The 14,125-nt window shown below is 47.4% G+C and overlaps 1 protein-coding gene across 1 annotated transcript in view; it reads left to right on the top strand.

Annotated features, from left to right (window-relative positions):
* SPNS3 (SPNS lysolipid transporter 3, sphingosine-1-phosphate (putative)) overlaps positions 1-14,125 on the top strand; it is a 47,689-nt gene that overhangs the window by 25,521 nt on the left and 8,043 nt on the right. Inside the window, exon 9 of the mRNA XM_024103640.3 lies at positions 2,202-2,267. Within this exon, the coding sequence (XP_023959408.2) occupies positions 2,202-2,267 (66 nt within the window). The remainder of the gene's footprint in view (positions 1-2,201; positions 2,268-14,125) is intronic.

The following is a 14,125-nucleotide window of genomic DNA, read 5'->3' as shown; positions in this document are numbered from 1 at the left end:
TTTTGCTTTTCCCCCATGTGTATCTTCAATCTTTAGATTCCTAGCATCGCCGAGCAAAGTATGGGCATATGTCAGGAGGAGCCTTCCACCCAGCTCGCTCTCTAAACTCTCCCCTTCATTCCTGTTCCTGCCAATTACATAGCTTCCCTTATTGAGCTAATTACCGCATTAGCCCAATCATTGCCCCCAAGTGTCAACAGTCTCTCATAATAGGTTAACTGCCTCCAGTTAAGCCTGTAATCTTCTTTGTTATGCCATTACCTAAGTGACCAGGGTGCTACAGTTAGTACTCTGGCACAGTGGGTTATAGCCCAGTCCACCTCCCACTGAAGTAAAAGGAAAAGCTTCTGTTACTTCAGTGTCATTTGGGCTGTGCACATAAACACAGGTGCTGATACATCCTGAGCCAGGGATATTGGTATTGGTCACGGTCTGTTCAATTAATAGCATTTCTATTGTAGTAGGTGGCTTAAGTTTCATTTAGCTGAGTTCAGAGTTAATGGGTGCAGAGGCAAATTAGGAAACTGCTTTATTAAGCATCTTGGAAGGAGATAGGCCTGGATTATAGCTGTATCCACATCCCTCTGAACTTTAGGGGGCGGGAATGACTCAGCATCCAAACGCAGGTCAGACTTCACAGCTAGCCCTTCTCTCTAATGGGTCCACCCAGAATCCTAACTCCCCTGGGAAGAGCCTACCCATAAGATTTGGCTGTGACTGAGAGTCCACCGCTAGCCTTACTTCAGTTACACGAGCTGAACTTCTAATGTAAGTGAACTAGAACTAGTTTGAATTGATTGAACAAAGGAGAGACTCTTGTTGCATCCATCCTCCTCTTTGGTCCGTAAGTCTGTCTAGACTGGAAGGTCTGCAAGCAGATCCCTGGCCTGACATTTCTAGCCTCCAGTGTGATGATAACTGCTTCTCACAACTTCTATAAATGATCCCTTTTGGTGGGTGTCATTCCCCAGAATCATAGCACAACTGGGCTTCCAAGGAGGTAGGTCAGTACTGAGGTGCATGGGCTAACAAGGGAGGAAAGCTTGCCACAGCATCTTCCTCCACGTGCTTTAACTGTAAATTCACCCACAATTCTTAAAAATGAGAAGAAAAACAAAGTCACAGATCTGTAACTATGCCATCAGTACAGTGATTACAGGCTGTTCATATAAGCACTTGCTTTAACCACTGGATTTAGTGGTTCTCAGCCAGAGGTACACTATCCCTGGGCATACACAGAGGTCTTCCAGGGGGGAGCCAGTTCCTCACCTAGATATTCGCCTAGTTTTACAACAGGCTACATAAAAAGCACTAGCAAAGTCAGTACAAACTAAAATTTAATACAGACAATGACTTGTTTATACTGCTTTATATACTATACACTGTTACAAGTTAACTTTTTAATCTTGTGGTGTTTCCATCAGATGCGGTTTGGTCCACACAACCTGATTTAAACCCATATCTAGGGCCTGGCAGGGAGAGGGTTAATACTTTCCAAGACCACAGATGTAAGATTTATTAGGGACCCGGCATAGTGGGAAGTGTGGCGTGGCCCATCTGCGGTGAATTAGGGAATCCCCACAGGGTACCATAAGAGGGATGTGATCCAAGGAGTCTGGGCTGGCTGTGTCTAGGAGCCAGTTCCTCCCTCCTCTTGGGAAGAGCCCTCTGAGTGCAGTACTTGAACTTTGCCGGCACAGAGTCATCCTGTTGGTTTCATTTAGAAACCTGGCCAAAAGAACCACATGGAGCTCATTTTAAAACTCATCTCACTGTGGGGAGCTCCTGCCGCGCTATTGGTTTGATTTTTTTTTTTTGACTGGGTTCTGAAATGCTTGCTCCCATCTGCTACACCTAAACCTGTCCCTTCTGTTTTCTGTGTCTGAGAGTTTGGGGATTGGGAGTGAGGACTCATGACTCCTGTCCCGGACTCTGCCACTGATGAGATGTGATGTTTGGCAAGTCACTTACTCTCTGTGCCTCCATTTCCCCATCTTTAAAATGAGACACTATTTGCATTTATCTCTGGGGGTGTTAGGATGCTTAGTTAAGGTTTGTAAAGAGATTTTCATGTACAGCACCTCTCATTAACATAGCAAAGTGTAATTACGCTTAGGTGAACTCACCTAGCCACTTTATGGTACAGAAAGTCAGTCTGTCAAACAGAGCTACTATGGTTTGTTTTGTTTTTGTTTTTTCAGATTTTTATTGCACTTGGAGAATTTTTTTTAGCCTTAAACTGGGCCATTGTGGCGGACATACTACTGGTAAGTTCAAGTTCATTCTTCCTGCCATTGTATGGTTTGTGCTGATCATTTTAATTCTGTTCTCAAATCTGTGTACTCAAAGTACCTGCTTCTCCTACTAAGCCTTTTGTCTCCTCCCAAGAGTACCATAATTGGTACCCCATTAACACTAAAAGTTGGCCTGCACCACCAGTAAGAGACTCCATTTCATTGCCCATATTCAAATGTTTTACGTTTGTGCTGAAATGGCTTTGAATAAGAGATCCAAGTGGGGAAAACTCAACATCTTTAAATCACTGTTTTCTAAAGAAAATTGCTTATTAGGGAAGTCTGATGAAATATGCATTGTTACTCTCCTTGGCTTGCGGTGTCACTACTGGAACCCCCAGTAGTGTAGTGAACTTCGCTGTTTTCCTAACACTTTGGAAATGTGGCACTGTTTATTAATTTGATCTGTAAACGCTGAAAGCTGTGTGCACTGTTTTGGGGAATAGAGGAATTTCCTGATAATTGACAGAGTGGTGAAATGAGGTGGAGTCACTTGCTTTGTAATTTTAAGCCCAGATATTTAACATTTTGAGACCATTAACTCTCTGGAAGGGGGAAAAGCATTCTAGCAGATGGACATTATGCTGTCATTAGTGAGCTCTGCTGAAGGTGTGCATGAAGGGACATGCTCAGTGACAATAAATTCACTTGCAGCATGAACTCGAAAGCCCCTCGGAACAATGGCTTTGCTGCCACGCTGCTGCCATGTGGAGAGACTAGCTTAGGCACAAAGCTGGGACTTGGGCATCATTCTTGCCATGCATTTGGAGTGTGCATGATCTTGGGACAGTACCTGTGGTGGAGATAGGGAAGACGATTGCTGCCTAATCAAGTGTGATTAATAATATACTTTTGTTATCACTAATGCTGTCAGTCAGTGTCCTGATGGACACCGGTCCCATCAGCGCTTGCCTTCAGGTGACCCTTCTGTCGGTTCGTTCAGTCAGTCCGTCCTTGCTTTCTCTGCCTATTCAATAACAACTTGCTGAATTCCCCTCTCAATATTGACATCTTCTTTCCAGCACTGGAAGCTGTCATTGTGACTCTTTTCTTTAGTGGGGACTGTCTGCTAACATTGCTACTCTATAAAGGAGTTCACGTTCACAATGAGTGCACAATCACACCTTCTTACTGGGTAAACTTCTACAGCCTATTCTATTATGCAGTAGGTCAAACTAGAAAGCTAGTTTAAAAACTCAAAAGACCAAGCAAGTCACAACTTTGATACACTCTTTGATACACTCGTGATAGAAGGTGACACTACACCAGCCAGGTCCAAACCTTTTAATTTTTCCACTTGCCAGTGCAGAGGTCTGTCACCATTTTATTAGCGACTAAATGCCCATCGGTGCAAAGTGCAGTAAGCTATTTTCTGAGAATGCTTTGTGAGGTAATCTTAAATTGTAAACTTCAGTCATTCTCATTTTTCTGGTTACACAAACCTTCACTTAGGTCACTTGTTGTCTTTGCTCACTCAAGGCCACTATAACTTAGGAATTGTATCCATTGCATTGAAAAGCCGTGTGGGTTCAGTGTACTGATGCTATCATCTTGGCTGCAGAGCGACACAGTAACCATTTAATCTTGGGTTTTTTATATATATGTATTGTCATTTGTATCGTTCAGACAGTTGCTGATAATACCATTGGACTTGGCAATGGCTGTTCTTATTTTGCCGTGAAAGTGGCTTTTTTTCTCCCCCAGTGGTGTGGCTATCCAGAAAATATCTCCAGGCTTTATTTATCCTGCAACCTGTGGAGCTGCAGACCAAGGAAGATGCTGGCTGAATGATAAGGCTCCTGCTCTTTTGTGGCTATTGAATTAAGATGTATTGAATGTAGCAACCTCTGTGCCCCTTCCCCGCAGCACTAACAACAAAGAGAACTAATGTACACACATAATAACGTGTGTGAAAGGAGAGGTGCCAAGCTCCTTTATGGCTCTCGTCTAGAGAGGTTGTAGATGGAGTCTCCCTGTGTATGAGTCTGGTTACCAAAGTGAACAACCAAGACAACAGTCATGAGGGAAGAAGGCAGCCTGGGGAAGAACACATTTACTTGTGGGGTGTCAGTGTGCGCGCAGGAGGACTTCAGCAGCTCGGGGTGAGGAAGATGCCTTGGCTGGAGCCTTTGGGTTGGGACTGGGTCAGCTTGTCTGGTTTGGGAGAGGCTCATGAAGTATATGGGTACATTTGTGTGTGTGTCACAGCTGGGAGTGTGAATGGCAGCTCTCCTGGGAACGTACCCAGTCTTGTGCAGCCAGCACCGAAGCACATGTTGCAGCATCCACACTTGTATTGTTAGTGAACAGGCCCTGTAAATTAAGACATTTGTTTGGGGCACTTTGCCTGTCTGCATAGGCGTGCACAGCCCATTTCATTAGGGTGTGCACCCAGGGAGCCCCGCCCCTGCCCTAGTCCCGCCCCCATCCACTCCCTCCTACTTCCCACCCCCTGACTTCTCTCCCGCTCCTTGTCCCCTGACTACCCCCTCCTGGGACCCCTGCCCCTAACTGCCCCCCCCCAGGACTCCACCCCCTACCTAAGCCTCCCTGCTCCTTGTCCCCTGACTGCCCCCCTAAGACCCTACCCCCTACCTGTCCCCTGACTGCCCCGACCCTTATCCACACACCGTCCCCCAGACAGACCCCTGGACTCCCATGCCTATCCAACCGCTCCCCACCCCCAGACAGGACCCCCAGAACTCTCGACCCATCCAACCCCCCTGCCTCCCCAACCCCTCTCCACACCCCTGCCTCCTGACAGCCCCCCCCAGAACTCCTGACTCATCCAACCCCCCCTTGTCCCCTGACCACCCCCTCCAGAGACACCCCCCCCCACTAATTGCCCCCCCCAGGACCCTCCTTGCTCCCTGTCCCCTGACTGCCCTGACCCCTATCCACCCCCCGCCCCCTGAGAGACCCCGGGACTCCCTGCCCCATCCAATCCCCCCTGCTCCCTAACTGCCCCCTCCAGAGACCCCCGCCCCTAACCAACCCACCCTGTCCCCTGACTGCCCCCACCCCTTAACGAACCCCCCTGGCCCCAGACCCCTTACCATGAGATGAGGCTCCTAGCCTCCCCGCCAAGCCAAACTGCCCTGCGGGAGCGCACAGCCCTGGCCCCCAGAGCTCTGCGCACGGCGGCATGGCTCCAGGGGAGGGGGGAGCGTGTCTGACTCCCAGCGGAGCCCCGGCCCCCAGGGCGCTGCGTGCAGCAGCGTGGCTCCAGTGGAGGGGGGAGCGTGTCTGACTCCCCACAGAGCCAAACGCTGCCCCGCGGGAGTGCGCAGCCCCGGACCCCAGAGCGCTGCATGCGCGGCAGCATGGCTCATGGGGATGGGGGGGCGTGTCTGACTCCCCGCAGAGCCCCAGCCCACCGAGAGCACTGCACACGTGGCATGGCTCCAGGGGAGGGAGGAAGGCGGGGGAGGGGCTGGTGGCTTGCTATGCTCAGCCGGGCGTTCCAGCCCGGGAGTGCAGACCCCGTGGCTTGCCGCGCCGGGGAGTGGAGCCATTTGCCCACCCCTGCATTAGGGTGTGCCTGGGCACACCCCGTGCGCATGCCTATGCCTATCTGACAAAGAATCCTGACTGGATCTCCCAGCTGATGACTTGCAGGCTGCCATTGGAATCAGTGAGAATGAGTGGGTGTTTAGGACATCTCCTTTGATAAGCAGGATATTATGACACATGATTCAGAAGCCTTTGTGTGGGGATGCTTGGTTTGTTCTGTTCCTGACAAATGCCGTATTGCATTATGTGCTAATAGGAGGAAGAGTGCTCCACTCAGTTCCCATTTCATTAGCAAACATCATGTCCAGTCAGACTCTGACAGAATGAACTGCACAACTGTATAACACTTAATGTTATATATGAGTGAAACCATAAGATGAACCTTATCTCACCTCCTCATTCTTGTTTACTGCTTCTCCTAGCAGCCCCACTCCATTCACTCCTTGTAGTTCTGGATATTGGAAATCTCTTCAGTTGAGTGACTGCAGCATCAGTGGAATTGAATGGGTGCAAGGTATTGAATTAGGCTATAGAGATTTCAATTTCTGGGATGCTTGTTCAATAATTCTTAACACTTTTCATCTCTATATCATTCAGTGTATAGTTGGCATCATTAGTTGCTTGTAGAGATGGGAAACAGAGTCGGGAATACAACCCAAGTCCTTGACTCCACTCCAGTGCCTTACTCACTGTAGCATGGCACCATGTTACCCACCGATTTATAATTGTGTGCGGGCATTCCGGGCAGTCTTTTTGGTCTCTGGCTCTGGAGAAAATGATCCTTCCCCCAAAGCCACTAAGCACCATCTGGCACCTTGACCATCTTTCCAGATAGGCCAAAGACCTCTTGAGCCATCAAGAATGAACTTTCTCACCCCCACAGAGCCATACTGGGTCAGACCAAGGGTCCATCTAGCCCAGTATCCTTAATAATATATATTCTTCTATAGCAGATAGCCCGGTACATAAACACACACAATACTTGTGGCAGGAGTCCAGCTTCCCACATTGCCAGACACAAGGGATATTGAACACGTCAGTTACCGTAGCCATGCCCATGTTTCTAAGACCCAAACAGTATAAGGCATCTTACGGTTTTGACCAAAATGGCTAGTCAAATTTGGGGCCTTGCTGGTTGTTTGCACTAGGAGGAAAAATTGATGATGAAGCCAGGTTTTGTTTGAGGCCGTCTGGTTGATTTTCAAAAATGTACAAATCCTGTTTCCCCAAATACAGGAACAATCAAACAACAATAAGAGACAGTCTCCTGCCTCACAGGTCCAAACTTCTTTCGGCCAGTACCCAACCCCAAACCTCTCTCTCAGCTTCTCACAGGGCCACACAATGTATCTCTCTCTCTGTCCTGCCATGCACACCATACATTTAGCCAAAACGATAGCAAACAAAGTTCATCTATCCAGCTTTGTAAATTCCTGAGCTGACTCACTTATCCCTTTGTTTTGGGCAGCGATCTGGGCTTGATTGTCTCTTGCAGTTATTTTAAATGAAGGTCAGCGGTTAAACCTATAACATTACTCAGCATAAAGCTGTTATCTAGATGTAGAAAGGGCTTATCTACACCCAAGCTGGAACTGAAATAACTCAACTGGTTGTAATTCATGCCACTAGTTATTTACTTTGGGGCAACTCTGTGTGTGTGGACACGTACTTAGGTTAAGTGCCCAGTTATATCTAAATAGGACATTTTTATTTTCAAAAAAGCATTCACACACAGACTCACACCAAAATAACTAGTGGTATGAATTTAAAAAAAAGTCTTCACTTCACCAGCAAAGAGTTGTGTTCACAGCAAGAGAGGTAATGTAATAGTTAGCTCCTATAAAATCCTAATGGTGACAAAATGTAGGCAGTTTTAACGTCACCCATCTACACGGTTAACATTCATAGATTCCAAGGTCAGAAGGGACCACTGTGATCATCTAGTCTGACCTCCTGTATGACACAGGTCATAGAATTTTGAACTAGAGCATATATGTATTTCAGAAAGACAGACAGACACACACATTCACTCAATCCCTGTAGCTGACTATGCCTACCTACCTCACAGGCCTTTGCTACACTGGCGCTTTACAGAGCTGCAACTTTCTCGCTCAGGAGTGTGAAAAAACACACCCCTGAGCGCAGCAAGTTACAGCGCTGTAAAGCGCCAGTTTAAACAGTGCCCCAGCGCTGTAAGCTAATCCCCTCGGGGAGGTGGAGTACCTGCAGCGCTGGGAGCGCTCCCGTGGCAGTGCTTTGGAGTTTCGAGTGTAGCCAAGCCCACAGTAAAAAGTACCTCCGTTTTATCTCCACTGGGACTTTATGGCAAGATAACTAACATGTACTAGTTGTCTCACTGTAAACAGACACACCTTTTTCAGCTGTCAAGACATGGCCTTGGTTATTTTGATTCCAGTTTGTGTAGGCATAATGTTTGAAGTAAGATGCCCACTATTAAAGCAGCATATACAAACTCGTGTCTGAATAACACATGAGGGAAGGGGCTTTTCATGTGGCGAACACTAGAATTGAATTATAAAGTGATGCCAACAGAAGTCAATGCTACCTGCCTGGTTAGACCCCAAATGGAGACCTTTATGGAAAACCCAGGTAAAACAAGGATTGGTATTTACTAACTAGGCCAGGGGTAGGCAACTTATGGCATGCATGTCAAAGGGGGCACGCGAGCTGATTTTCAGTGGCACTCACACTGCCTGGGTCCTGGCCACCGGTCCGAGGGGCTCTGCATTTTAATTTAATTTTAAATGAAGCTTCTTAAACATTTTAAAAACCTTATTTACTTTATACAACCATAGTTTAGTTATGTATTATAGACTTATAGAAAGAGACCTTCTAAAAATGTTAAAATGTATGACTGGCACGCAAAATCTTAAATCAGAGTGAATAAATGAAGACTCGGCACACCACTTCTGAAAGGTTGCCAACCCCTGAGCTAGGCAGTGCTCTTGTGTGTGTTCGTGCTGAACCCAGTGCCTCAACATGGTGTGGAGGGAAGTTTTGGGGCTATTGCAGATGATTTCTTAAAGATGTAAAATTGAGGCCTGCTCTATTCACCCATTTTTTTTTGTACTGACATGGCTATGTCAGTTAGGGAGGTACATTTTATTTTGAACCAAAATAGTTACACTGATCCAGCCTGTAGTGTGGACACAATTATACCGGTTAAGCTAATTTCTCTTTCCAATACAGGAATAAGCGATACTGGTATAACTGCATAAAACGTTTATGTGTAGAACCTAACCTCTTCTGGTAATTAAAGAGCGTATGGTCCTTTTTGCAAGAGTATGGGTGTTAACCCTGGGGTCCTGGCCAAAACTAACTTGAGTAATTACTTGTAGCCTTCCTAATTTCCACCTTCAGTTTTAGCTGAAGCAGTTATATGTGATGGTGGAGTGTTGTTGGTGCAGTGTAGCTGCATTTCAGTGATGGGTGGAGTGATTCCTCTGTCAAGGACTCTGGGATCTCTTTAGATGGAAGGAGACGCATAAACAGACACAAAGCATGTTCATGAACTTCACGTGCACATCAAACATGAAAGCAGATCTTTTTCTAAGACTTCTTTGCCTTGCTTGTTAGCTCCCTTTTACACAGACAAGAAACAAATACTTCATTTCTCATAGTAGCTAATGCAGGCACTTTGGGTTTAGAAAGAAAAACACCAGCCATCACATTAAATACTTTATGAGATGCCCTAAGGTGAGGGACGGTTTCTATATTTATGAGAAGACTGTTAATAATTAACAATGCAGCACTGTGTCCCTGTCTGGTTCTGTCTCATCTAAGATTTTAAGCACATGAGCCTTTAACAGAAGAAACTGTCCTTCCACAAAGCACAGAGAAAGGAATATAATGTTACATAGCTTCTCTCCAGTCACTTACTGGATGGAGAGGAGCCTCAACTGGAAAGTCCAGAGAAGTTCCCAAACTTCAGGTATGTTTGGATCTGGAGCTTTGGTGTTGCCTCATCTGGTTGTAAAATCCAAGGGTTGCTATACTCCAGGGGTGGGTTTTCAGTAACCTCATGTAAGAGGAAAGGGATAAACATCTGAGTCCCTTAAACATCTGTTAGAGGGTAATGATACAAAGGCGCCGAATGCTGTCCTGGAACAGAATTTTGCCTGCCTCTTTGCATAAGAGTGCTTCATCCCAGTAGCACTGCTTTGGAAGGGAAGAGGGTGCCAATTAAGCAGCATTTAGAGGGTTAGGGAGCCAATAGAAACTAACAGACTGAATTTCACCTGTCTGAAACTAAGTGTTATAAGTGAATATAGTGAGTTGGGAACAGGATAAGTAGCTCATTCAATTTTGAGGCTTCAGATTCCCCTAGCAAAGGGCTAACCTCAAATTTCAAGGGTTGGAGAGGGCCGCAACACCAGAGCTGTCTATCTGAACCTTGGAGCTCTAGGATTGACTTGTAATGCAGTTACATTGTTTATCCTCATTCAAACAGCTTTGAAGACCTTTCCCAAAGGTCTTTATTCTTCAGGGAAAAGTCCTGCTGATGCTCTGGTGCCAGAATCCCTACATTTTGGGCTGATGTTAGCATTGCTGAAATTAGGTTTCAGTTGTTCAGGGCCTCTGTGCCCACCTTTATAGTGGGTTCAATTCAGACTCCTGTGGCTGTAACCTGTTTCTGGGCTTCATTGAACTCAGAGTAAAACTTGGTTGGACTCAACTATTTTTTTCCTTCTTTTTTTAAATGAGTAACTGAGCTGGTAGCAGTAGCCAGGCCAGTCACTAGAGAGAAATATTGCAATTAGCCAGTGTGTTATAGTCCCCTCAGTGGGCACTTGCCCAAGTCTGGGGTCCACAGGAGTCAACTCCAGGCAAGAGGCACAACTTCTACCCACTTTCCCCCTCCGGCAGGGGATTAATCTCAAAGTCAAGCAGGCAGCCTAAAACCCCACAGACCTCCATGTTAGTGTCTCTCAACACCTTCTGGGTTTGAGATTAAACCTGAGACCAAACAAGACTTTGTAGGCCTGGGGTTTATGATGAAAGTTTGTCATAGATATGGCTGATGGTAGGGTATCACCTGGGATTAGAGCTTTAGGTAAAGGTAGGGTTTGGTGCTTCTCCTCTTCCTCCTCAGGGATCTTCTTTCACCCTTGCTCGGATCAGAGTTTCATGCAGCAATAATACAGTACTTCCAATGGGCTAGATACCAATGCCTTGTCCTCCCTGGTTAGAAACATGTGTAAAAGGGGATAATACTCTCACCTACTCCTTGTTTTGCCTACTTAAATTGCCTACTTAAATTGTAATCTCTTTGTGGCAGGGATTGTCATATTCAGGGTATTTCTACATCAGGAGAATACATAGTGTGTTAACAGATCTTCAACACATTGTTAAATACAATTTTACCCTTGGGGTTAACCATGACCAGTTGACATGTTTCTAAAATATAACTTACCCTTGTCCATAATAAAGGTAAAATAGCGTCTTAACATGTTGAAGACATGTTAACACGCTCTCTATTCTCCCGGTGTAGGCTTATCCTGGCTGCCCTGTACCTAGTCCAATGGAACCCTAATCTCAGTTGGGACCTCGTGGCACTACCATTGTACCACTGTGTATTTATGTGTGGGCCCCAGGTTGGCTTTGGCTTGATTGCAGTTGATCTGAGGCTGTGTGTGTTATCTCTGGGCTGTATGTATGAATGTGTCTTTCTCGTCAAAGTTAATCCAGATAAAAAGACTGGTGTTTCACGACTGTATAAATACATTGCCTGGCTATCTGTAATAGTGTAAACATACTGTCAGAACAGAAAAGAGGCACAAACTATGTAGGATCCCACTATACTTTTTATCTATAGTTTATCTCCTCCATTATCCAAAATGACTATATTCCATTTGTAAAAATCACCATAATTATCTCAGTGCTTTTCAGTGTCTTGGACACACAGGTACATATGTTCTTCTTCAAGTGCTTGCTCATGTGCATTCCATATTAGGTGTGTGTGCTCACCGCATTCACCGGTGCCGGAAGTCTTTCCCTCAGTAGTATCCGTAGGGGACCGTCTTTGGCGCCCGCTGTAGTGGTGCCCGCATGGTGCAGTTTGAGGGGGGCCACTGGCTCCCCCCCACCCTCAGTTCCTTCTTGCCGCCAGTGATGGTGCTGGAACATCTGCTGCTTCGGCTAGCATTGATTTCTTTTCTGTTCTTGCAAACTTTGAAATCCTGTAAAATAATTATACATGGGTAGTAGTTTTCTTAGTTACCCTTAGTAGTAGTTCTCAAACTCTCTGTTAGTCCTGAACTGAACCCAGCCGGGAGTCAGAGCATACCCCGGTCCCCATGCTTTAAGCCCTGTGATCACTGCAAACGGCCTATGCCCGTCAGCAATCCCCATACCAGCTGCCTAAGGTGCTTAGGCGAAGGGCACATTAGTGACAAGTGCCGTATCTGCAAGTCCTTCAAACCTAGGACGAAGAAAGAGCGCGATATCCCTCTAAAAGCGCTCATAATGGAGTTGCCACTAACTCTGGCACCGGAGCAGCGGTCTGATTCCGCACCGAGCACCGTGGTCTCTGTGTGCAGTGCTCCCCTGGCGCCGTCTACAAGCTGGCACCGGTCTCCCGCCACGGCTCCGGTCAAGAAGCCGAAAGATAATGTGAGGGGAAGATCTCCTACCTCCCACAAGGGAAAGGAGAGGGCAGGGGGCAAGCCAAGACCTGTGACGGGCAGCTCAACATCCTCCTCGGGAAGTTGGGCCCCAGCTCAAGTCGAGCAGTGCAGCCCATCCCATGTCTTGCCTGCAACTCCAGATAGCGGTGCAGGCCTTGGGCAGCTTCAGGGGCCGTTGACGCCCGAAGCCCTTCAGGCAGCTCAGGAAATCCTGACACTCCGGGTGTCACCCTCACCAGCTCCTGCGGTACCCTGATCTCACGGAAAACCCACATTGGGACCTATGCATCTGTCCACACCTTAGTGGTACCATTCCCCATCGAGAGGGATGTCCCACCAGCGTTCACCCACTCGCAGCCGTCACGCCTCAGGACGTGGCAGGCTCAGTGGAGCCCTCTTCAGTCCCCGCACTGGGGGCACCGATCAAGGGACTCGAGGCGTACCTCACCAGTAGATTGGCACAGACCCTCTGAGGCAAGTGCCACCCAGCAAGAACTCCGGGACTGGCCCCGACATCTTTAAGGGCCCGGTACCGATCCTGGGATCGATTGGACGCCAGAGACTGCCCATCACTGCGCTGTCATCGCCTATCTCCAAAAGGAAGGTCGCCCTACTCAGGACGATTCTCCTGGCAAGTGGCTCATAGTAGCTCCCGGTCCTATTCTTGAGAGGGCTCGAGAGACTCTTCCCGCAAATACAGGATCCTGTCCTGCAGTGGGATCTTAATTTGATCCTCTCTAGGCTCATTGGTCCACCCTTTGAGCTGCTGGGTTCCTGCTCCCTTTCCCACCTGTCATGGAAGGTCGCGTTCCTGGTGGCAGTGACATTGTCAAGACCGGTCTCTAAAATTAAAGCCTTGACCTCAGAACCTCTGAACACAGTCTTCTACAAAGATAAGGTTCAGTTGTGGCCCCATCCAGCCTTCCACCTTCCATATGAACCAGGACCTCTTCCTCCCGGTGTTCTGTCCCAAACCACACAAGACCAGTGAGGAGAGGTGTCTTCATGCCCTGGACATCCAGAAGGCCTTGGCTTTCTACTTAGAGCGTACCAAGCGTTTCCGAAAATCGACTCAACTCTTCATTGCTACAACAGATAGGATGAAGGGTCATCCAGTGTCCTCGCAGAGGATTTCCAATTGGATTACCTCCTGCATAAGGAGCTGTTATGGTCTGGTGGGGGTTCTGCCACTGCCGATTGTCAGAGCCCACTCAACGAGAGCGCAGGCGTCTTCTGCAGCCTTCCTGGCGCATGTCCCTATCCAGGACATCTGTAGAGCTGCAACGTGGTCCTCTGTTCACATGTTTACCACTCATTATGCCATCGCTCAGCAGGCCAGAGATGATGCTGGGTTCAGCAGAGCTGTGTTGCAATCTACACATCTGTGAACTCCTACCCACCTCCAGGGGTACTGCTTTGGAGTCACCTAATATGGAATGGACGTGAGCAAGCACTCGAAGAAGAAAAGACAGTTACCTTTTCCGTAACTGGTGTTCTTCAAGATGTGTTACTCATGTCCATTCCACAACCCGCCCTCCTTCACCACTGTCGGAGTTTCTGGCAAGAAGGAACTGAGGGTGGAGGGAGCCAGTGGCGCCCCTTATACCGTGCAATGCAGGCGCCACTCCAGAGGGCGCCAGAGACAGTCCCCTACAGATACTGCTGAGGGAA

Source organism: Chrysemys picta, chromosome 19 (assembly GCF_011386835.1).
Source record: "Chrysemys picta bellii isolate R12L10 chromosome 19, ASM1138683v2, whole genome shotgun sequence".
Taxonomy (NCBI): domain Eukaryota; kingdom Metazoa; phylum Chordata; order Testudines; family Emydidae; genus Chrysemys; species Chrysemys picta.
Note: the sequence above shows the minus strand (reverse complement) of the source record. Positions and strands in the feature narration are given on the sequence as shown.